General features: G+C 36.8%; 1 protein-coding gene and 1 long non-coding RNA gene across 9 annotated transcripts in view; one reads left to right on the top strand and one right to left on the bottom strand.

The window, feature by feature from the left end:
- Positions 1-25,592, top strand: part of Smg7 (SMG7 nonsense mediated mRNA decay factor) — a 71,755-nt gene that overhangs the window by 7,951 nt on the left and 38,212 nt on the right. For 5 of the 8 annotated variants that reach the window (XM_048358048.1, XM_048358056.1, XM_048358051.1 and 2 more), the window contains exons 2-4: positions 14,564-14,702; positions 20,645-20,676; positions 23,510-23,627. In XM_048358048.1, the coding sequence (XP_048214005.1) occupies positions 14,587-14,702; positions 20,645-20,676; positions 23,510-23,627 (266 nt within the window). In that variant the 5' untranslated portion in view covers positions 14,564-14,586. The remainder of the gene's footprint in view (positions 1-14,563; positions 14,703-20,644; positions 20,677-23,509; positions 23,628-25,592) is intronic. The other 3 variants (XM_048358050.1, XM_048358054.1, XM_048358049.1) reach the window with 2 other exon arrangements.
- On the bottom strand, positions 24,568-25,422 carry LOC125360071. The gene is made up of 2 exons (XR_007212644.1): positions 25,191-25,422; positions 24,568-24,767 (listed from the first exon to the last, which is right to left on the bottom strand). It is a non-coding gene; the product is annotated as an uncharacterized LOC125360071 (long non-coding RNA).

The following is a 25,592-nucleotide window of genomic DNA, read 5'->3' as shown; positions in this document are numbered from 1 at the left end:
GAAAAGCAATCCTGGGTCAAAGTCAACCTGGCCAGATTCTTTATCTCCAATTAACAAAAAAAGCGAGGAGTAGAGCTGTGACTCACGTGGTAGAGCACTAGCCTTAAGGAGAAAAGCTCAGAGACAGTGCCTTGGCCCTGAGTTCAAGCCCCATGACCAGCACCCTCACCAAAAAAGGAGACAAGCAGTTTGTTAGGTTTCTGCAGGTTGGTTTCTACAGAATCCTCTTCTTGTGCTCTTAAGTGTCTGTCATTCCTCCAGAACCTATTTCAGCTTTAATAAATTACTTTCACTAATCTTTTCTATGAGCCAGAAAAGAAAATAAATTCTAAAAACACCCTAAAAGTCCTTTCTTCCTCTGGTTTTACCTTTAAATTCTGTTATTCCTTACCCTTATTTTGTGGTTAAGCATTTTGTTTACTTTATAATAATATTTTTCTTTATAATATGAGTCAGTCACTTTTTCTTAATATTTGATAAAATTGACCAAAGGCTTCTAGAGTTGCCAATATTCTGATAATGGCCCTATAATTCACTCAGTATTTTTATATTTCTCTCAAACTCACACTTTTGTTTTCTCTCTGCCTTTCTATCATTCTCTCTTATCTGTTTGTTCATCTGTCCAACCAGTCAACATTCAGTTTGGGCCAAGGTATATAGGACCCTGGAGATAAAAAGAGACAAGTAGTTTTACCAAACTCCTAAGTACTCAGTTGCTATATAGTTCATACTATCTGTGATATGTATATTCTGGGAAGTTCTCGAGTCCAGTTACTTTCAAGCACCAGATTCTGATTACCCTGCCTGTGTAATTTTCCTGGCCTACTTTACTCCATCAGTGGCAAAAATGTGTTGCCAGCTAGCCCATCTCACAGGATTTTTGCTTTCACTGTATTCTCATTGTTTAAAATCTGTCAAGCATCTACTCATTATGTTAGGTCCTGGGTAGGTTGTTCTAAGATACCATCCCTGGGCCTCAGAAAGTTATAAACTATCAAAATAGACATAAACACAAAATACTAAAGTGTAGTTAAGCTTTAAGAGCATAGTCTCGGGGGGTGAAATTGTCTCCTTCTAAAATATGATTGTGCAACTTACTATGTTACCTAGAGCAAGCTAATTAGGCTTTCTGTACCTGAGTTTCTCCATCTCTACAATGGGGATACTAATGATATCTTACCTCACACTGTTATGAAGAGCAGGTAACATGTGATATGATTAGAATTAATTCAGTGGCTCACACCAGAGGAAGCTCAGGTAGGAGAATTGAAGTCCAAGGTTGGCTTCAGCAAAAGCATGACTCTAAACTAAAAAAATAACAAAAGCAGAAGAGCTGGAGTTATGGCATAAGTGGTGGAGCAAAGGCCAGTTTCAAACTCCAGTACCCACTAAAAATGTTTAGAACAGCAAGACGCATGTAAGTTTTTAGGTAGGCATAACACTTGAAAATTAGCCTTGAGCCTGACTAATCATTTTACACCTCTGTCTTTTGGGTGTTCCTCATTTCATAAGTCTTGCTGTCATTATCAATCACAACAAGTAAACTATTATTATTATTATTATTATTATTATTATTATTATTATTTTGGTGGTGTTAGGACTAGAGCCTAGGGTTGGTTTGTTGTTTTTTTTCTTGCATGCTAAGCAAGCATTCTCTACCACTGAACTAAAAGTAAACTCTTTTTGTTGTCCCTCCTTTCTATTTACCTCCTGTTTTATCTTTGTCCTCTTTGTCACTCTACTTTTGTCTCCTCTTCCACACCCAAGTTTAAACCCTTATAGTCAACTTCTTCTAGTTTCTTTATCTTCTGCATTTATACTACTTGGAGACATTGCCACCTTGTCTGTCTCCTTTTTCTTGCCTTTGCTGTCAATTTTACCCTTACTGAAATTCTCTTCCAATTGGTGAATTGTTTGCACCCTTCCCTTAAGTAGCCAGAAGAAAGCTTTCAGCACTGCTCATCACTTTTCATTATTTGTAAATGTGAAACATAGATTTCATAAAATTGTTGTCCATTTTAAAGTAAAATAGCAACGGTTCATATGTGTTCAAGTTCTGGTTCTCTTTCAGATTAAAGTCTGGTTCTTTCTCAGAGTCCCCACCAACTGACCCTACTGCAGAGAAATCTTTCACATTCTTTTTATATTAATATTCCTTAAAAAATATATTTGGGCTTTTCTTAAACCTGGCTATCAGGCATTGTCAGTCTTCCATAAAATGACTGTTATCTACTTTGGCCAATGATAGATACCTGCTTAACCTTCGATAAGAACCAAGTACCTTAAAAGCATAGCATATATTCCTACTTAAATCTCCCTATTCCATTTCCCTTGTAGGAAGTGCCAACCTCCATTACCTGAATTTATGCTTTGCCTTGTTAAAAATATTTTTTAAATTACTATCTTTTAAGTAGTTGTAGAAAGGCATTACCATTTAACAAAGCAGTTTATGGGTACAATATATTTTGATCAGTGTTATCCCTTTCAACAGTCTCACCCATTCCTCTCTTACCCCTTTCCTCACTCTTCTTACTTGTGTATTTGCATTGGATTCTTGTCTGTATTTTCCCCTTCTTCTTGTCTTCATTGGTGTACCCCTTTCTCCTTAACCCCACTCCAACCATTTTGAGTACCTACTTCCTAGTGTTTTATTTTGCTGAACTTTGACTTCGGTTTTCTAAAGAATTATAATCGGAGATATCTCCCTTGAACCTACCATATGTCAGTTAATACATTTGTATACACTTGCATTCCACCTAATATGTTTACTTAGGAGTTTGTAAGCTAAATCTAGCTTCTACATATAAAGGAAAACATGGATACTTTGTCTCTCTGGGCCTGACTTACTCCACTTAACATAATTCTTTCGAAGTCTTTCCATTTCTTTACAAATGGTCCAATATCATTCTTTGTAATGGATGAGTATACATACACACACAAACACACACATATACATATACATATATATATCACATTTTCTGGATCCATTTGTCCATCAAGGGGCATCTAGAAGTGACTCCATACCTTGGCTATGGTGAATAGTGCTGCAATGAACATGGTTGTACTGGTACTTTACTATATCCTGGTTTACATTCTTTTGGGTAAATAAATGCCCAGGAGTGGAATTGCAGGATCACAGGGTAGTTCTATGTTTATATGATACACCTTTTTAATGAATAACATTTCCTGTCTTTTAATCACTTAATACTTGGCACTTCATTGATTTTGTAATCATCCCCCTAAAAAGGTGTTTAAATCTGAAGCTAGACTGCATATGATACAGTACATGCCTAACCATTTTTAAAAATATATTGTATGGATATTAAAATTATCATGCTTCTATGGAATATCTACTGTATAGATGCTACTGTTGATTCTGAGACTATAAAAACAAATTGACTCTTGTTCCTTAGGATAGCTGTCTCCTGAGGTAGATAGATACTGTACAACTATTTCAATATGTGTCAAACCCTATGTTATTTGTTTTCAGTGGGTACTGTGAAGTATATTGAGGAAAGTGCAATTTTTCCTACTTAGGGGGCCAGTGCAGAGAAAGTTACTAGACATGAGCACCAGAGTGAACAAGCCCTCCATTCCTTTTTCCTCCTTTCACTTTGCCTGGATTCATCTCTGGTGCTTCTCCTTCCTTAGCCTTCCTAGTGCTAAGCTACATCACTGTGCCCAGGCTGAGCACAGTTTAAAGGCTAAGTAGGTAAAGAAGAGATGCATAAAGTAGCAGAAAAACAAAATGAGTGATTGTCTTGAGGTAGTGTATTTGAGGAACTAATTTGATATTAGGAATGACTAGAGAGATTGGGTGATGTAAATATCAACCAATCAGGTAATGTCATGTATAATAAAGATCAATCCATGTCTCATTTCCTTTGGGAGTCCAAGATTTTCTTTTAACAAATTTGGTCATTAATCTTTTGTGTATATGTGTGTCCCAATCTCAGGGCGTGGGTGTTGACCCTGAGATTTTGTGCTCAAGGCTAGTGCATTACCACTTGAGCCACAGTTCCACTTAGATTTTTTGGTCTTTCCTGTTCAGGCTGGATTTGAACCCCAGTTCTTAGATCTCAGCCTCATGAGTAGCTAGTATTACAGGTGTGAGCCACTAGTGCCTGGCCTCGTCATTAATCTTAAGAGAGCAATGTGTACTTGAATGGTTAGTTTTGTACATTCCTACTAGTATAGGGAGACCTCATTTGAGATACACAGACTTTGTTCTCCTCTTCCTCTTATTGTAAGTAGCTTCTAACCATAGTAAAAAGTTGTTTGAAACATTATTAAATTATGTGGGAGATGGCAAGTGTTTCAGTAAGTACATATAATTATGAAAAACTTTTTTTTGAGGTTGTAGAATTTATGCTGTAGAATCCTTATTTTAAGAGAATTGGGGAGAGAGGTACTAAGATTGGAACTCAGACCTTCTGCTTGCTAGGCAAACAGTCTAACACAAGCTAAGCCTTCAGCCCTATAACCTTCACTTTTTGAGATGAGGGGATAGAGGGAAAATAAGAGCATTAGGATGATTGCTCTAAAAATCTCTACTTTTGTTACTGGACTTACATAAAGTTTGGACTTCACTTGGGTCTGTCATTTAAAAAGCCAGCTGTGTGTGGGGCTGGGGGTATGGCCTAGTGGCAAGAGTGCCTGCCTCATATACATGAGGCCCTGGGTTCGATTCCCCAGCACCACATATACAGAAAATGGCCAGAAGGGGTGCTGTGGCTCAAGTGGCAGAGTGCTAGCCTTGAGCAAAAAGAAGCCAGGGACAGCGCTCAGGCCCTGAGTCCAAGCCCCAGGACTGGCCAAAAAAAAAAAAAAAAAAGCCAGCTGTGGGCTGGGAATATGGCCTAGTGGCAAAGGTGCTTGCCTCGTATACATGAAGCCCTGGGTTCAATTCCTCAGCACCACATATATACAAAATGGCCAGAAGTGGCACTTTGGCTCAAGTGGCAGAGTGCTAGCCTTGAGCAAAAAGAAGCCAGGGACAGTACTCAGGCCCTGAGTTCAAGTCCCGGTACTGGCAGAAAAAAAAAAGCCAGCTGTGTTTTTTTTATGATTCATTTTTTTGTTGTCACAGTTTTACTATCTATCCCTTTCTGTGCCTGTGATTATGCATGCTTGGCAACTACTCTACCATTGAGATGCAGCCCAGGCCACTGTGATGGATCTTCATGGCATCTACATTCTGTGAGAAATTGGTTTCGAATGTTTGCCATCAAGTAATTGCATTAAGTCCATTTCCTGAAACTGTTTATAGAACATAGAAGTCCTTTTTCTCTTTTCCTATTACCAAGGGCATAGTGTTTCCTGGCTGTATTGGTCAAACATAATGTTACAGTGTGTTTTTTTGGTACTGCTGTCTAGACAGGCTATGTTATTACTTAGGATTTTTCAAATCAGATAATCACCTACCCAAAATTTCTGAGACACTTTATAAATTAGGAAATCAGAATTCACCTGGAAGATGATGGTATGCAAAGAAGGAAATGAATTAAAGAGTGCATATTTATTAGTGCTGAATAAAAATAAGAAGCATAGTGTTAAAAAAAAAAGCCACAGCAGGATAAGTTTGAATATTAAAAAGTATCATAGGGTATTTGCAAAAGTTAGCATGTGACAATATAGTTTCTGTAATGTATTTTAAAGTATATTTTTAAACTTTTCATATATAATTCTAAAAATGTATATTTCTCAAATTCACCTAAGTTTTCTTTTTTATGGGACCAGGACTTGAACTCAGGGTCTCATACTTTTGCTCACAGCCTGGAACTCCGCCACTTGAACCATGCCTGCAGCCCCTCATATTTACCTAATTTAAATAGCCTGTATGACAGTAACTTGTTTCCTTGAAATAATCACTCGTTTTTAGTGACAAAAGGTTAGAGTGTTTGAAGAAGCACATCCAAAAGGCATATTGATAATCAATTCTGATTTCTAAAAGGGCAGGAAAAGAAATTACAACAGACGGTTAACTTTCTGACTTAAATTCTGGCTTCTGAAAGGGGCAGGAAAAGAAATAACAAATTAACTTTGTGACTTAAAAACATTTATTTGTGTAGTTTTATGTAAGTTTGACACACCGGGGGTATTTTAAGACAGCAGCATGGTATAACAAATTAAGGAAGTATGAGTGAAGACTCCAAATTTATATTCAAGTTCTGAGTTATGATCCCTGGTCTGCTATCTACAGCAATGTGTCCTTAAGCCTCTCTAGTTTTTGTTTTGCTGTCCACAAACTGATCATAATAGACTTACTAGGAGAATTTCATAGGAAGATGTAACCTATGTGAATGAAGTTCAGCATAGTTTTCAGATGGGTGAAGAGCCTAGTTTTTGTTTTCTGAATATATTAATATTTAACTTATAAATTCTGTAGTCTTTTGTTGTGGGGGTTAAGCAACTGTAGGATAATTGAGGGGTCTTCACTGCGAAGTAGGCTTCTTTGTTCTACAAGGGTACCATTTTACATTTATTAGTCTTATTTGCTTTTCTAATTACATAATTGTCTTTTTAGCATGAATTAAAAACTGTGTAATTGTTTTTGCATTTTGTAAAAGTAAAATAAGACTTAGTCAAGATACCTAATTAGGAGAGTTGAGTTGGGATTGCCCTCAATCTGCTCTTCCTCCTCCTCTTCTCTCTTGCTTGCTTTCCTTGCTGTTGCTGTTACTCTTGTTCTCACTCTCTGACTCTCACATGCTTTGGGGTTTGAACATAGGGCCTTGAACTCTGGTTCAGCTTTTATGCTCATGGCTGGAGTTCTGCTAGAGTCATGTCTCTCCTGCTTGGTGTTTTGCTGCTCTTTTTGTTTATTTGTTTTGTTTTATGGTCAGTCCTAGGGCTTGAACTCAGGGCCTGAGCACTATCCCTGGCATCTTTTTGCTCAAGGCTAGCATTCCATCACAGTGCCACTTCTGGCTTTTTCCTTTTATGTGGTACTGAGGAATTGAACCCAGGGCTTCATGCTTGCTAGGCAAGCACTCTACCGCTAAGCCACATTCTCAGCCCTTGCTGGTTTTTATAGGAATTTCTTGGACTTTTCTGTCAAGGTTAGGTTCAAACCTTGGTTCTCTAGATTCCCTAGTTACCTCCTTTTTGCCTTCTGCATATACTTGGACTTAAAAATGAAGTTTTGATTCTGGAGCTCTCTTGCTCTAGCCCACTTCTGTGGTATGGAGTATATTTTACTCTTAACTGCTTATGTCACATAAAAGAAGAAAATGAAGTTTTCCTTTGAATATTCATGTTTACCATTGATGTCAAATGCTATCTTTAAACATATTTAGTTTAACTTCAACCCCCAGATAGGTGGTTGAAATCCATGTATTAGTGTGTGTGTGTGTGTGTGTGTGTGTGTGTGTGTGTGTTTGAGACAGGGTCTCATTAGGTAGTTCAGGCTGGGATAGAATACATAGTGAGTCAGCCCAGGCTGACATTGAATTCACAATCTTCTTGCCTTAACTAAGATTATAAGCATGTATTATGCTCAATGTAAAAATAACCAGGTACAATTTTTGTTGCTGATTTTGTTTGCTATGATGCTGAGACTCAAATTCATGGCCTACCACATGTTATAGCAGGTGCTGTACCATTAGATTATATACCTAGCTCATTAAAGCATAATTCTCAAATTACTTTATAATTTTTAAAACTTTAAATGCAAGTGTAGGTCCTTACCACTTTAAGCATCTAGGAAAGTAATATATTCTTGTTCTAAAAATAAAAGAAAACCCAAAAGATGATGAGTGTGATCATATGATAGTGAGGAGTGCTGATCTCTGCTGGGTCAGTTTTATATGTATATACATAAATCTTCATACTTTTATGTACATACTCTAAAAACCAGAACTGTAGTTTTGTAATTTTTTCCCTTAACATTATCAAGAATGTGTTTGTAGTAGAATGTCTATGGTAACATTCTGTTATATCTAGTATTGTTTTCTAAACTAATTTTCTACTAATGAGAATTTATGTTAACTCTAGAACTTTATTATAAAAAAATGGAATACCTTTGTATGCACATAAGGATATGTTACTTTTTTGAGTGAAAGCATATTTACATTTAAAATACTTGTTAGATGTCTGGTCCCCTTTTCTCCTAGTATGTTCACACACTTGTCCTTGGAATCTATGACTGTTTTACTATACATTACTGGCAAGGATAGATTGCAGATGGAATTTAAATTGTTAATCAGCAGACTTTATTTTTTGTTTTGTTTTGTTTTACCAGTTGTGGAGCTTGAACTCAGGGCCTGAGATTGTCCCTGGCTTCTTTTTCCTCAAGGCTAGCACTCTACCACTTGAGCCACAGTGCCACTTCTGGTTTTTTCCATATATGTGGTGCTGAGGAATCGAACCCAGGGCTTCATGTATATGAGGCAAGCACTCTACCACTAGGCCATATTCCCAGCCCTAATCAGCAGACTTTAAAGTGAGATGATCATAGATTATCTGGTAGACTTAATGTAACGGAACAGTTAGGTAAGCAAGTAAGACAGTAGAGTCACAACTAGAATAATGTCATCCTGTATCTTTGAAGATAGAAGAAGGCAGCTTGAAGTCAAGGAATGCAGACAACCTTCAGAACCAGCCCCCCAAAACCAAATAGATTCTCCTCCAGAGCCTCAAATGCAGCCTTGGTGACATCTTGGATTTAGCCCACTAGAACCCATTTAGTTTTTCAAGCCTGTAAGATAATAATTTGTGTTATTCTAAGCCACTAAATTTGTGATAATGTACAACAGCAATAGGAAAGTAAAACATGCCATAGTAATTCTTCAGAATGTTCAAAGTATTTATTATATCCCTACCAGTTTTTAAAAGCACCTGTTTTCATACATCCTCTCCCAGTACTGAGGAGCTCATGCATCTTACGTTTTTTATTTAACAGACCCTTTGATGTCTTTACTTGAGTTACATGTAGACAGTTACTCTATTGAGCAAAATCCTCTTGAGATAGTCGTAGGCATTAGGACTATTAGTATTTTCACGACCAAATTTAAGAATAATAGTTAAATCAGATGTTTTAATATACAGATCTTTTCATAAAGTGAAATACGCTAATATGTATTTGAGCTTCCAGGACAGTAGTATTGTGTAGTTTATTTTCCTAAAGTTATACCACATTTCACAGGATTGATGTTTTGAACTGATTTTTTTTTTGTGCTGGTGCTTGGGTTTGAACTCAGGGTCCCATGCTATTACTTGTCTTTCTCATTCAAAGCTGCCACTCTACTATTTGAGCCACACCTTCATTTCTGGCTGTCTGCTGGTTAATTTGGAGATGAGTCTCATGTACTTTTCTGCCCTGGTTGGTTTTGAACTGTAGTCCTCAGATCTCTACTCAGACCTCTTGAGTAGCTAGAATTACAGGTGTGACCCACCAGCACCCAGTACTTTCACTTTCATATATGCTTATCAAACTGTAGGCTTTGCCACTATATAGAACTGTATAGAACCACTAAAGTCTTAAATCTACCTATTCCATTCTGATCAGAGCCCCATCTCCATTAATCTGCTTTTGGTAAAGACTTCCAAGGTAATGATTCTTCTTCCTTATTAGTCAGTCTTTCTGTTTTGTTCTTCTGTTCCTCCTCCTACCCTTTAGAGAATATTGTCTTCCCACTATCCTTGTTTCCTTGTCCATTATTCTCTGCCTTATTTGTCTGGGAGAATCCAGCACTGAATGGATTTGTGCTTCTTTGGGGCTATCGAAGGTAGTCCCGTTAGGGGGAAATTATAGACTCACTAATTGCTATTTAAAGTGCACAGTCTTCCATTTAAATATGTACTTGTCCCATTCTTTGCATTTATCCACTTCCTTTCTTTAGCTATTTTAAACTGCTACTATTTTCTTGAAGCTTTTCTACTCTCTAGTAGGGCTGGAGTTGTGGCTCAGTTGGTAGTGTGTCAGCATTACTATTCTTAGCAAAGGGCCTTGTATAACAAATATAATGCTTGAAACCTTTGATGGGACTGATCTTTTTCCTGCCTCCTTCTCTACCACTCTGCCCTCTGCTGCTTCCATATAAAGGTCTTTGCTCTGGATCTCAATAGTATTTCTTATTTAATCTTTTTTTAAAAAGAAAATCAGGTCTTTATCATAGATATTCAAGTACATTCCCCTGCTACATTTCACCTTAAAATGTAGTCTTGTGCTGATTTTAGTTCCTTCATTTTTCTCATGTTTCTTTCCTCAACCACTTCTTCTTTTTCTTTTTTTTTTTTTGGCCAGTCCTGGGCCTTGGGCTCAGGGCCTGAGCACTGTCCCTGGCTTCTTTTTGCTCAAGGCTCTGCCACTTGAGCCACAGCGCCACTTCTGGCCATTTTCTGTTTATGTGGTGCATGAAGAATTGAACCCAGGGCCTCATGTATACAAGGTAAGCACTCTTGCCACTAGGCCATATCCCCAGCCCCCTCAACCACTTCTTTAAAACTACCTGCTTTGTGACCAGAGGACTCCCTAGATTTAAGTCTGTGAACTGTTTTCTTTTATAGCATAAGTTGTTTCTTCCTTTTGCTTCCCCCTACACAAATTTGTGAACAAAGGGACTATTTTGTTAATATTTGTTTCCCTTTAGCTTTTCAGAGTCAGGCACATAGTGGTGGCATAGAATGCATTTGCTGAACGTTTATTCAGAAAGTAAGAATGCACTTTAGTTTTCTAATGTTACACTTTTTTACTCCGATTTGGTTTATGTTTTCATGACTTTCCTTGCTCCTTTGTTACTTTACTTTATTTATTTATTTATTTAGCCAGTCCCAGAGCTTGAATTCTGGGCCTGAATGATGTCAGTGAGCTTTTGTGCTCAAGGCTCGCTAGTATTCTACTACTTGAGCCACAGCTCCACTTCTGGCTTTTTTGGTAGTTAATTAGAAATAAGTGTTGCATTTAAGATATCTAACCAAACATTTAAACCATGTTTGGTAGGTTAGACATCTTAAATTTATTTTCAGTTTACAATATTTTTAGTTTTCAGTGAGTTTGTTGGGAAATGGGCTCATCATTAACTCATGAACATCTGTCTAGGAGCACCTATCATTGTCCTAAAATACTGTGATTTCTTGTTTATCTTCATCCTGTTCCTTGAGCTCCTGTCACTATTGTTCCCATAGTTCTACCTTTCCCAAATTGCCACATAGCTGAAATTATATAGTATCCAATCTTTTCAGGTTGGCCTTTTGAATTTAGTATTCTTCATTTAAAATTCATCCCCTTTTTTTGAGACTTAATAGTCTTGGGTTTTTGTTTTTGTTTTTGTTTTTTAAAGCTCTGAATATTGCTAGATGAGCCACAAATTAATCACATATCAAAGGACATCTTGATGGCTTTGAAGTTTTGGCAAGTAGGAATAAAAATGTGGTCTTGCGGGTATTTGTGGAGAAGTAAAATTTTATTTTGTTTGGGAGCACAGTATCTGGATCATGTGATAAGACTAATTTTGGTAAGAAACTGCGGGACTATCTTTTGAATTGTCTGTACTCTTTGACATTCCTACAAACAATAAATAATACTGATCAGCATTTGGTTTTGTCAGTTTTCTGAATTTGGGCCTTTCTAATAGCATAGAAATGTGTCATATTTGTTTTAGCATATAGTCTCCTGGAAAAATTTGATCATTTTGTATTGCTCTACCTTCTTTGGTGAGATATCTGCTACTTTGGCTTATTTTTTAATCTCATTTGTTTTCTTATTATTTGAGTTTGAGAATTATTTGTATGCTTTTGATAAGTATACAGTCTACAAAGCTATTTAAAATATTTTCTCCCAGTATTCTCATTCTCTTATAACATCCTTGTTATCTCCCATTAAGTTCTTATACTTCGTCTCATTATATTATCCTATATTTCACTTACTCTTTCCATTGCTGAATAACTGTGACCTGATGTTACTTACATTATCGAATTAATTCTAATGGCTATTCTTATTTTTGTTTTTATATAATTGAAATTCTCTTAGTTTGTATAATGTAATACCAATTTTATTAAGTTGCTTTATTTTCTGTTATATGTAAAATATTTATTTACTTGAATGTTTTGAATAGTTTACATTACCTGGGAGTTTTATTTCAGGAAAGTACAAGAGTTGCCAACAATGAAATTTTTTTTTAAGGGCCATTAGAGCTTGGTGCTAGAGGATGAGGATGAGTCCTGTAATCCTAGCTACTTGGGAAGCTATATGTGGAAGATTGGATGGGACAGACAATCTTTCATGGAGATGTATAGACAGATAACTATTATAATGCTGAGTGCCGTAATAAAGGTGGACATTAAGATGCACTGACATTACTTGGTCAAGCCAAGGCTTTCATAAGAGCTGCTGAGTTTAAAAATACCAGAATGGGGGCTGGGGATATAGCCTAGTGGCAAGAGCGCCTGCCTCGGATACACGAGGCCCTAGGTTCGATTCCCCAGCACCACATATACAGAAAAACGGCCAGAAGCGGCGCTGTGGCTCAAGAGGCGGAGTGCTAGCCTTGAGCGGGAAGAAGCCAGGGACAGTGCTCAGGCCCTGAGTCCAAGGCCCAGGACTGGCCAAAAAAAAACAAACAAACAAACAAAAAATACCAGAATGGGTTAGCCAGACAAGGAGATGATTGGGAGTATATTCCAAGTTGGGTGTTAGAGCATGAATAAAAATATGGAGGGGCAAAAGGTCAAGGAACTAGGCATAACACAGGTCTATTGAATCAGAAAGTGGAAAGTCAAGGGTACTCAGATGCTATGTGCTTTATTATGAAATACTTTATCTTATTTTCTCTCTCTTTTTTTCTTCCCTTCTGTCCTTCTCTCCTTCCCCCCCCCCCCCCTTTCTTTCGGGTCATAGAGCTTGAACTCAGGGCCTTGGTACCGCCCCTGAGCTCTTTTGCTCAAGGCTAGCACTCTACCATTTGGAGTCACAACACTACTTCTAGTTTTCTGATGGTTGGTTGGAGATAAAAGTCACCGAATTTCCTGCCTGAGCTGTCTTTGAAACGTGTCCTGAGTAGGATTACAGGCATGATCCACTAGCTCCTAGCCTCATTCTTTTCCACTGAAGTGCAACTAAATAAGAAATAGACTATATGACTTGAAGTCCACTACTACATGGTTGAAATTTATTGTTAAAAATCATGAAAATTTTTGTGTTATTTTCTAGAATTGGTAGATATGAATTTGTAGCTTCATATTCCTAATTATAGAATAAAGATAATCACATTTACCTTTTTGAGTTGTGTTGGGAGGACTATTACAAACTATAAGTATAACATTACTTATGATATATAACATCACAATAATAGCTAACATTTTTGAGGGTTGTTAATTGTCTTACATTTTTATTTTTCTAATCATCAAAACATCTCAGTGAGGTAGGTTATTATCTCCATCTACTTAGGATCAGGGTTAAAGTTTATCTCCATCTTATTTCTGATAAACATTGAAGATTGGAGAAGTAATTTTTAGCCTTATAAGCCAAGGGGCAGTGTTTGATTTGAGCCAAGAAACGTGACCATATACCTTACTATATGCTTTGTCTCTTTGCGATCACACATTTAGAAAAGTTAGTTTAATATCTGCCACAAAAATAGGTACAGATGTAAACATTGAACAATAGCCAATTGTCACTAAAATTACTTTGCATTAATCTGATATCCCCAAGAAATTGTGCTGTTTTTCCTGTGGCTTTACCCCCATGCATACTATTGATTATAGAATGATTTCTCAAGCCTGTATTTTTAGCCCCTACTTTCTCTTGCTTCTGTTGGACTGCTTCTACATTAGATTTTAAATCAGGGGTCCTATCTGTTTTATGATTGTATACTCAGTCATTTATACAGTATCTAGCACATAAAAATGACAGTGTTGTTCAATGAGTGGTTAAAAATCTTAAAAACCTCTGGGCACCAGTAGTTCACACCTGTAATCATAGCTACTCTCAAGAGGCTGAGATCTAAGGGTCATAGTTCGAAGCCAGCCTGGCCAGGAAAGTCTGTGAGAATCTTACCTCCAATTAAACACCAGAAAAGCTAGAAGTGAATCTGTGGTTCAAGTGGTAGAGTGTTGCCTTGAGCAAAAAAGCTCAGGGCCCAGGCCCTCAGTCCAAGCCCTGGGACTGGCACAAAAAAAATATAAATAAATACAAATCTAAAAACCTAATGTTTTCAGCTGATCTTAAATTTTAAGCATTATTTGCATGGCATGTAATTATGGTTTAATTCCTTTCCAAGTTTTCTTAGTGTATAAGGAGTCCTTCTGCATCTTTGTTTTATAGGACGTTGTCACAATGATTCCTTAACATTGTTCTCTGCTGAGTAACTTTATCTGTCCTCTAGAGACCAGTCAGCTTTCATACAGTGAGACAAATGATAATATTTTGAACTAAGACTAAAATACATGAAACGATTCTAAAGGACGTTTTTAAAGAAACATGTTAAGCAAAAAAAAAAAGCCTTTTGTTATTTTTTCCTTTGCCTTTCACATTAAGTCATTTCAAGCAAAATTAAAAAATAATTTGATTCCAGGGGTTCTCTGTGTTTCTAAGTTAACTCGTATTTTCCTCCTCTCTGTCTAGAAAGTCTTAAGCCATTCTACCTTATGAGAAATTGGATGTTCTTGCAAATAGTCATTGTGGGAGAAAACGTTTCATTTAAGTCCCAGATGAGGACCGAAAACTTGAAATCAGAGGAGCATCTGAAATCAAGTAATATTAGGTAGGATAAAAATTACAAAGGGTTTCTATATGTTTTTGCTCATTTTAGAGATGTATGTTAAGGTTATTCATATTCTGTGGACATTGAAACAAATTAGAGACTCTGAAGTCTTGATTTTGGCCAAGATGGGGGAGGGATGCTTTATGAGAATTTCAGGCTAGGTTTTCTTCATCATGAGCATTTATATTTTAGGGTCCAAGGATTTAATAAAAATTTACAGGAATAAATTTGCATGTTATGTGAAGTCTCTGACTATTAGGATGCTTTGGGACATGTAATCTATGTTGTAGCTATTTACAAGAAGCATCTGCTGTGGGGTCTGTATGTCAGCATGGATTCAGTTAAGGCTCTTCCATACCTGTAAAAATGGATGTGTGATAATGTGCTACAAGGCCCTCTGTATTGTTAGTAAAAATTCTTGCATTTTATGATGACAGAGCATGTGAAGATGCTTTATCTCAGAGATGTGACTTGTAACTGAAAAGAAGTGGTTACCGCTGCAAATTGATACTGTGATAGATACATCTGTGTAGCCAAAGTTTTTTAGAAGACCTGTTTTATTGATTATTTTTAAGTTCTAGGTCTGGAACTAGGCTCTTCACTGAATCCAGAATAAAACCCAGGCTCTTCACTGTCAAGCTGTGTGACTTTGGGCAGGTTACTTAGTTACTTCATGTCTCAGTTTCCTTACCAAAATGAGTGTCTTGCTATTTATTTGACAAAATTGAAGTTTGAAGTTATTGCTTTTTTTTTTTTTTTTTTTTTTTTTTTTTTTTTTTTTGCAGTGCTAGGGGTTAAACCTGGGGTCTTGGGCCTGCTAGCAAGCATGCTCTACCACTGTGTTACATTACATCCCCAGTCACTTTGTTTGCTTGCTTGTAGGGGGTTGACTGGGTCTTACTGTGTAGGCTGGCCTTGAATTCAGGATTCTGTCTCCTCCTGAATTTTCAAATTATAGGAATGTGCTATTATACCCTAGCAAGATTTGAAAAATGGAAAATAAATGAAATGAATGTAAAATAAATGACTAAATTGCATTATTAGGCTACTAGTGAATTTATAACAGATTAATCCACTACCAAATGAATTTAGAGAGTATTATCAATTAGCATAAAATTTCCATAATTTATACTATGCTTAACTCAGTCCAGTTTTTTAAATGCATTTGTAAAATGATAATATGTGGACTGGGAATGTGGCTTTAGTGGTAGAGTGCTTGCCTAACATGCATGAAGCCCTGGGTTCAATCCCTCACCACCACTTAAACAGAGAAAGCTGGAAGTGGCTCTCTGTGTGGCTCAAGAGGTATAGTGCTAGCATTGAGCAAAAAGAAGCCAGGGACAGTGTTCAGGCCCCGAGTCTAAGCCCCCAGACTGGCAAAGAAAGTAATCAGAACTAAAGTTTACAGAGAAGTAAAAAAGAAAAATACCAACTTGGTTTAGTTCTTTTGTAATTATCCTGTATCTTATCTCTTGTTTTATTTTCTATCCATACTAAAAATTTAGATTTCATCTAGGTGACCTAGGATTTTTAACTTCAACCTTGGGATGTTTTCTTTAACCCAGTGTGCTTCTTTAAACAGCAGAGAGAAAGAAACACTTGATTAGTCCGTTACTAACTAGATTAGCAAAAGTAATCTGTTAGTCACAGTTTACCTCTCATTTGTAAATTCTTTTCTGCAACTTGTTTTATTCCTCATATCAACTCTCTCATCTTTAAATCCCTCCTTACATACCTCCACTTCCTCAGATATCCCATCTGTACCTATCTGGAAGTGATTTTAGACTTTTCCTCTGCTTTGGCTCCCCTTCTGTTTAACTTTTATTCTTGAATCTGAGATGTTTTTAACTCCTCTATATCATTTTTATATGTGCCCGTCATATGTGTTAATAATCTTTATGGGGGGTCTTGCTTGAACTTAAGCATTTTTGCTTAAGGCTATTGCACTACCACTTCTTGTAAGAGTCTTACCTACTTTCCTGCCCTGGCTAGCTTCAAACCTTGATCCTCAGATGAAGTGTAAAGTTCTATAGAGAGAAAGCAAGTTATTGTGTTGTTGTTTTTAAGATGTACTGAGAAATCCTCCTTTAGGAGCAGACTTTCCCTAGATTCTCTTTAAATGAAATTCATCAATACACAGTATGATTTATTCTTCATTGATATGACTGGATGGATGAATATTTCTGTGAGTGCATTGCATGCTAACAATATGGCCCATTTGGCATAAATAATTCTGATTCAGTTTTATTTTTATAGTTAAAATCAATGGCTGTTTGTTACTAGCCCAAATTACTCCTTAGAACTCTACAGAAACAACAGTAACAAATTAAAAATGTACCTTGGCTCTTGTTTACACTTCCTTACCCCCAACATATAATAGATACTTTAGCGTCTTCTTCCAAAATAGAAGAGTGACTCACCGCTTTTTAGTAGCTGTTTAGAAGTGTTTCCAAATTCTTGTAGAGAAAGGGGTCTAGAGTTCCAAGCAGGTCAGACACACACAACCCTCCTTCTCTCTATCCTTTCTTTGTTGACAATGCTAGAGATTGAACTCTATACATGCTAGGCAAGCACTCTATCCACAGAACTACATCCCCAATCACTTAAAATTTTAAACTGTGAATCTTGGAGTACACATTAAGAGAGATACTATTATCTTACATTGTTAAATACATGCTATACATAACCAAGACACTTGTTAAGGAAGACGATCCAAATTTTTATTTTTCATTTAAAATTACCATAAACTGATTACGTATTGAAAGCCCTTGATCTATGGGTAATTACTATAAAACACTCTAGTTTTGTTTTGTTTTTTCTCTCTTGTGTAAGAGAAGAATTCTGATTTAAATGAGTAGAATAGTCTCACATAATAAGTCCTATACATTGTATTAGCTATTATTGTACCTTGTCCTAAGAATATAGCAAATATGTCTAATAGATCTTGATTATTTTCTTACCACAAGCATTCTTTCACATTGTAAACTTCAATATATTTATCACTTGAGTATTCTAGATTTTTCAGCCTTTCAATATTGCTTATCGGAAATACTTAATTTCTCTTAATAACCGAGACATGCAATTAATTCTTTGAAATTTTCTAGTAGTGCTGTTTTATTACTAAAGGCATAGTGATTTAATATTTAGATTCTTGGTTCATTCTTTTGATTAATTTGTCCAGCTTAACATATGAATAGTAGGTGCGGAATACTGGGCTGCCTGTAATTCTAGCTACTCTCTAGCTACTTGGAAGGCTGAGATCTGAGAGGATTGTGGTTTGAAGCCCAAGGGCAGAAAAGTCATGAGATTCCAATTAACCACTAAGAATCTGTAAGTGAAACTGTGGTTCAAGTGGTAGAATGCAAAAAAGCTCCAACAGATCCAGGCCCTGAGTTCAAGCCCTAGGACTTGCACAAAAGAAACATAAAAACCTCATGATGCTACACCCTCTACCAAGAGAAAACATTAAAACTTTTAAGTGTTGGCTTAAAAATTGTATTGTCTGTGTGGTAAAGGTCTTTAAGAAAACCAGGTTGGGGTGTAGTATTCTTTATAAAAGAAATTGATACTTCATTAGAGAGTATGCCATTTTGGTGGAAAGAAGGGGAAATAGAATAGGGCATGTAGTAATAATGTAAGCAGAATAGCTTTGACAAAAGTTGACACCGTAATTAGTAAAGCTATGCTGTATGGAAGATGAAATTTGATATGTTACTTTTTAAGACTAAACATAGCTATTTAGTTGTTCATTTATATTGATCAATCCCAGATGTTATCTCTCTCTCTCTTTTTTTTTTTTTGCAGCAGAAGCTAGTTTTGTTTTGTTTTGTTTTTTGTGAGTCCTGGGGCTTGAACTCAGGGCCTGAGCACTGTCCCTGGATTCTTTTTACTCAAGGCTGGAACTCTACCACTTGAGCCACAGTGCCACTTCTGACTTTTTCTGTATATGTGGTGCTGACGAATCGAACCCAGGGCTTCATGTATGTAAGGCGAGCACTTTACCACTAGGCCATATTCCCAGCTCAGCAGAAGCTATTTATATAGCACACGATTGTGAATCTATTTGAAAGTGTGCCTTTAAAAAAATCCAAAACAACACTAAGTATCTTTATAAAGGCTAATACAATGAAAAGAATTTACTTAGTGTTTTAATGAAATTAAAATCTACAATTGCTACAAAATAATTATGAAAACAGTATTTACAGTAAAAATTTGAGACCCTTAATGCACTAGCTTTCATTTAATGAGTCTGAAGTGCATATAATTTTCTTTAATTATTTTTATTTGACACAGTGGCATGTAGTAATGGTACAGACCAGTGTTTCAATACATGTATCCATTGTGTTATTACAGTCCGAATATTTGGCATATTTATCACTTCATATATTTGTCATTTCTTTGTGGTGAGGACATTCTTACAGCTGTTTGAGATACTCAGTGTGATATTGCTAACTATGATCTGCTGTTCAACAAACAACAGAACTTATTCCTTCTATCTAACAGTAACTTTGTACTAGTTAAACAATTGTTTTCTATCCTCTTCCACTCCTTGCTTGTTTCCAGCTTCTGATAACTTACTCTTATATTCTCTACTTCCATGAGAGTGACTTCTTTAGATTCTGTATTTGGGTGAGAGCACTAAATAGGATATAAGGACATGATGTATAATTAAGTAGCTAAAGAAGTAGGAAGTGAAGATTAAAGTCTTTGGGTTTGGGCAAAGGTTATGGAATTCTTGAAGGTTCTGCCATCCACAGCTGGAAATTCATGATAGAGTTGCTACAGTGAGAAGAAAAACATACTAAACGGAACAATAGGTTGATAATGCATCATGAGTTCAGTTTTGGACCTCTTTAATGCAAGCCATTTTTAAGACACTGAGAGAAAAGAGGGTAGTAGCTAGAGGAATATGGGACTGAAGGTTTTAAAATGCATGAGAATATTTTAACCTTTCAATACTAAAGAGCAGACAGGACCCAGCAGAAAGAAGTGTCAAAATTGTCCAAAAAAACACATGAACATTGCTGATTGTGGTGGCTCAAGTATGTAATTCTAACTACTTGGGAGCCAGAGACTGGGAGGAACACAGTTTAGGCCAGCCTGGGCATAAAGTGCACAAAGTCGTGTCTCAACCAATGGCTAGGCACAAGGGCACATATCAGGAACCACAATAGTTGTGCTATAACATGCATCTTTTATCCCTAGCATGCAGCCTATATGTAGGGAGATTGGGAATGAAGTGAGACCCTACGATGAAAATAGCCAATGTAAAAAGGAGCTGGAGGTGTGGCTCAAGTAGTAGGTCACATGACTGGTAATGAAAGGCCTTGAATACCCTAGCACTTAAAATAAGTTGTGTTTTTTTTTTAAAAGGGGGGGGGGGTGGACCAAAACCTCATGAACACATAGATACATCCTTACAAAAGGCCAGAAAGAGCATACTGAAGTGGAATTTTGGACTTTAAATAAGAGGTGCTACTCTATTGTTAATAGAAAGTAAAGGTAAAGCTGTGTAAGTATTTATTGTACTTAGCATAGATTGTTTTCCCAGAAATCTAGGACTATCATTGGTAAAGAGAAAAGGGAATAGGAGTCAGCATCTCTGGGGAGAGTAGGGGGGAATTTGATGTAGTTACAATACATGGTTGAAGATTTCCTCAGTGCAGAGAAACTCTCCACTTAACATTTCCTTTAAAAAGTTAAATTTAGAGGAAAACAGCCAAAAAGAAAACTCTTAAGATGTCACTTAAGGTTCTGTAAATTACAAAATAATAGCATCAGTTTGCCAAAGTCCAGTGCTACCCTGATATTAAAGCAAGGACACACTTTACAGTACCACACCTGGTTGCTGTATAGCCTTATTGTAATACGTAGTCTTTACTTTATGTTATGTTGGTTAAGTCTGGTTTATTCCTAACTTGTGTTCTTTTTTCCTTATTTAGGCAGGCAGAAGTCCTGAAGGCTGATATGACAGGTATTGGTTGAATTTTTTTTCACAACTTACTTTATGCCATTAAATTAATGAAAGAATATTCTGTCTTTTTTGTATTATATGTCATACCAAATCCCACAACATGTAGCCCTAAACCCATGTTGTCAAAAGGGCTAATTCATCATTGTCTCTATTTGCTTTGAATATATATATATATTTTTTTTGGGGGGGGGGCCAGTCTTGGGGCTTGGACTCAGGGCCTGAGCACTGTCCCTGGCTTCTTTTTTGCTCAAGGCTAGCACTCTGCCACTTGAGCCACAGCGCCACTTCTGGCCATTTTCTGTATATGTGGTGCTGAGGAATCAAACCCAGGGCCTCATGTATACAAGGCAAGCACTCTTGCCACTAGGCCATATTCCCAGCCCCATGCTTTGAATATTTTTGTTTTTAGCCTTTAGACTCTTACTTAATTATGTCAGGAAACACTGTGTAAAATATCCCACATTAAACTGAATGTTGCTTAATTTAATAGACATAGGCAGTTTTTTTATGAATCTTATATTTATGGTAAACAAAATAATTCATACTCCATATAAGTAGAAACAGTGTTCACTTAATGTCTTCCTGGGAAATATTATTTTTCTATTTACAATGATCCAAACTTAAAGGGTAGGTAAGACTTGAGAAAAAAGTTGCAAAAACCGTGCTGACAGTCTTTGAAATTGAGTCAGCTACTTTGCCATGTTTCTTCCTTTTTTCCCATCTTTGCTATTTTGCATACTAGTTGAGGTCTTTTTTGGAAGAATTCCTGGTTTTAGCCACTGGAATGTTAATAATTTTATCTTCAAAATTAAGAACTATATGGTAATTATACAGTGGTCAGCATGTCCTCCATAACAGCATATCTTATCCTGAAATATAAGAGGGATGTGTGATAACGGATTTCAATCTAGTTGTACAATAAAACCCGCAAAGAAGAATTAAACTTTATGGTAATCAGCATATCTTCTAAAATTTACCATCAGAGGAAATAGGCATTAATGATATATCTTTTCCCCAATTTCTAGAATTGCAACTTAGTGTTCTAAGAATTCATGGATAATCTACTTTCTTAAGGAAAAGGGCAATGAAAAGTCTGAGATTCATTTAGTGTAACACCTCAGTTCTGCCTCTTAAATGTGTTGTTGTCCTGCTTTCTTTTGAATTGTCATTGAAGTATAATCTATGTTATGTGACACCTAGTACACAGGACAACATCAAGCTAAGTAAACCATTTACTTAAGTGTAGAATACTGCCTTATTGTCTCATTTTTTTGTCATCCATAAATAAATCAATCTCTTAGGTCTGTTGATGTTTAAAGAATTGCTAAATCTGTTGGTTACTAAAGACTTGCATACAGTAAGAGATCAACCAGCTTATACTAGACTTTATTTTTACTAGCTAGCAAACTCCTGTGATAATTAACTCAGATATACAGTAGTTTCTGTTTACGGAACAGGATTGTGGGTGGCTGTAGATACAAATAGCAACTCTTTTTTTTTTTTTTCTCACCAGTTCTGGGGCTTGAACTCAGGGCCTGGACATGGTCCCTGGCTTCCTTTTGCTCAAGGCTAGCACTCTATCACTTCAGCCACAGCACAACACTTTCGGCTTTTTCTGTTTATGTGGTACTGAGGAATAGAAACTCAACTTCATGCATGCTAGGCAAGCACTCTATCACTAAGCCATATTCCCAGCCCAACAAACTACACTTGAGTTTTTTGGTTTTTTGGAGGGGAGGGGGGCAGTTGTGGGTTTGAACTCACAACCCAGGGCACAGTCCTTGAGCACTTTTGCTTAAGGCTAGCGCTCTACCACTTGGAGCCAGAACTCTACTTTCCAAATAGCAACTCTTAAGAAGGGAGAAGTGTGCCATTGTGCAGTGGTAAGTTACTGGTTTATTGAAAGTCTATTATTAGTTATTAATTTGCTCAAGGACTCTACCTTGCAAAAAGTATGGTCCCAATTTTACAGTGTATGTATACTCATTGTGTGACTTCCTAATTTTGTCCTATGTCCAGTCTCTCATTTGGTTTTTTGAGCAGTTTAATCCTGGACTTCTGCCAGCCCTCTTTCACGTCACATACCAAGCATAGATTGCTCACAGCAGTGTTCTACGTTAAAATAATTCTCAACTGTTTTGACTTTATTGTGTTGAAATAGAGAAGGAGGAGTAACCTAAGAAACTACTAGCTGGTTAGCTGACATGAAATTCTGTAAGATCATTGTGAGAATTTTTCTAAATAAAATGGGGGGGGAAAACTACTTGGTAAACAGACCAGTACTCCATAGTTCACTATGTCAAATGAAATGATTGTTTTGGAGCTATAGCTTCTTGTGATAAGCATATGTAGAAATCCAAATCAAAGGCAAGGACATGTGAATCATTCCTTTAAGCCATTTTTGTTTTATGATGTTATTTTAAAACTAAAAGACAAACACATACAAAAGCTTATTAAACTAGATTTAGTCTTTAGTGAAAAGTTCAAAGTCCGGGCTGGGAATATGGCTTTAGTGGTAGAGTGCTTGCATACATGAAGCCCTGGGTTCAATTCCTCAGAACCACATATATGAAAAAGGCAGTAGTGGTGCTGTGGCTAGAATGCTAGAATGCTAGAAGGGGTAGAATGCTATCCTTGAGCAAGGGACAGTGCTCAGGCCCTGAGTTCAAGCCCCAGGACTGGCCAAAAAAAGAAAAGTTCAAAGTCACTTGAAATGTTATAATGTAAAACTTCTGCAACAGACTTGCTTGGGAATGGAGAAAGAAGAAATCATCTTTGTGGTATATGAATTAAGCTGTTTTTCCATGTGTTGTGTTTTTGTTTCCTTACCCAGATTCTAAGCTGGGTCCAGCTGAGGTCTGGACATCCAGGCAGGCTCTGCAGGACCTGTACCAGAAAATGCTAGTTACCGATTTGGAATATGCTTTAGACAAGAAAGTAGAACAGGATCTGTAAGTATTACCATTTAAGATGCTCTTGTAGATCAGGAATCTCACCAAGACTTTTAAACTGGTTGGTGGTTGTCTTATTTTATTTTCTTAATGTACTTTAGAGTAAGCATTTCAACACAAAGAAATTACAGTATTTGATTTTTGTTTTTTTAATGTTGGTCATGGGGCTAGAATTCTCTGGGCTTAGGCCCTGTCCCTGAGCTCTTCAGCTCAAGGTTAGGTTAGTGCTCTACCACTTGAGCCATAGCACCACTTCTAGTTTTCTGGTGGTTAATTGGAGATAAGAGTCTCATGGACTTTCCTGCCCAGACTGGCTTTGAACTATGATCCCCAGATCTGAGCCTCCTGAGTAGCTAGGATTACAGGTGTAAGCCAACGGCTCCCTGCAGTATTTGATTTTTAAAAATAGAATATTTGGCCATTAGTATTTTTTCAGTTGTAAAGGTAAGAGAAGAATTTCAGAGAGTGGAATCTAACTAAGGTCAGTTTTTTTAGGGTTCCTATCAGAAAAATAAATACATATATTTCAGTTACTAAAACTGTTCATTTGTTTGTATTCAATTCTATATTGAAGCCATGATTTATTTGTTTGCTTGTTTTGTTTTTTGCCAGTCCTGGGGCTTGAATTCAGGGCCTGAGCACTGTCCCTGGCTTCTTTTTGCTCAAGGCAAGCACTCTACCACTTGAGCCACAGCTCTACTTCTGGCCTTTTTTATATATGTGATGCTGAGGAATTGAACCCAGGGCTTCATGTACATGAGGCAAGCACTCTACCTTTAGGTCATATTCCCAGTCCCTGAAGCCATGATTTAAAATATCTATATATTAAAGAAAAATCTTCATTTGGAAAAGTGATCCTAAAGGTTTCTCCAATAGGAAAATATATTTTCTTTGTAAGGAAAATCCTTGCTAATCAAATAAATTGATATTGCTCCCCCCTCCCATTCCTAATAAAACTAAAGGAAGATTTTATATATCTAGGCTATTCCACTTGTTCTTCCTATGCAGGGTGAAATGGCAGTTAACCAGATATCCAAGTGAGTAAATGAATGCCTTTTTCGTAAGGCCTTTCCTTATAAATTGGCAGGATATGCGCTTGATGGAAACGAAAATCGGTTAGGAATTTTCTGTCTAGTAATGCTTATTACCCTAAATTAGAGTCAAGACTTAGTTTTTCCTACTTTACTGTTGTGTTCTTCCTCCACCTCCTCCCCTCCCCCCCCCCCCCGGCCCTGGGGTGAGGAGGGGTTGACTGCAGTTTTTCCAAGGCCTTACATTTATTTGCTAGGCAGGCAACTCTTAACTTGAGTCACATCTCTAGCCTTGTCTGGACTTTATGTTCTTAGGAAATCTAGTAGTAGAACTAAACAACCAGTCAGAATCCATGTCTATGATATTAGATTTAAGGATAAAATGTTATTAACAATATTGAGAAGAGTGTTTGTAAAAAAAATCCTGGGTCTAGCTGGGCAAGGTATCTAATGCCTGTTGTCCTACCTATTTAAAAGGCAGAGATCAGAAGAATTTAGTTCAAGGCCAGGCTGTGCAGAAAGTTACAAAGACCTCATCTCATGCAGTTAAAAGAAAAAAAACCCAAGCTTGGTGATGTGTGCCTGTCATCCCAGCTATATGGGATCTATATAAGTGGAGCAGCCCAGGCATAAATATGAGACCCTAACTGAAAACTACCTAAATTGAAAAGGACTTGAGAATAAGGCTCAGGTGATAGAGAGTCTGCCTAGCAAAGCACAAGGCCCTTGTTTACACACAAAAAGCAGGAAGCTCTAAATAGCCTTAAAAATGGATAAAGATGTTAGGTGGTGAAACTCTTCTTTGTTTCCTCAATCCCCGTACCTCTCCCCCCAGTGATTTTCAAGTTGAATAGCTGTATTTCACCAAATCTGAATTTAAACTGATTATATAATTTAGTTAGTGAAAGGTATTTTATAACCAGATTTTGGTATG

This window comes from Perognathus longimembris, chromosome 11, assembly GCF_023159225.1.
Source record: "Perognathus longimembris pacificus isolate PPM17 chromosome 11, ASM2315922v1, whole genome shotgun sequence".
Taxonomy (NCBI): domain Eukaryota; kingdom Metazoa; phylum Chordata; class Mammalia; order Rodentia; family Heteromyidae; genus Perognathus; species Perognathus longimembris.
This window is presented reverse-complemented; position numbering and strand designations above follow the sequence as displayed.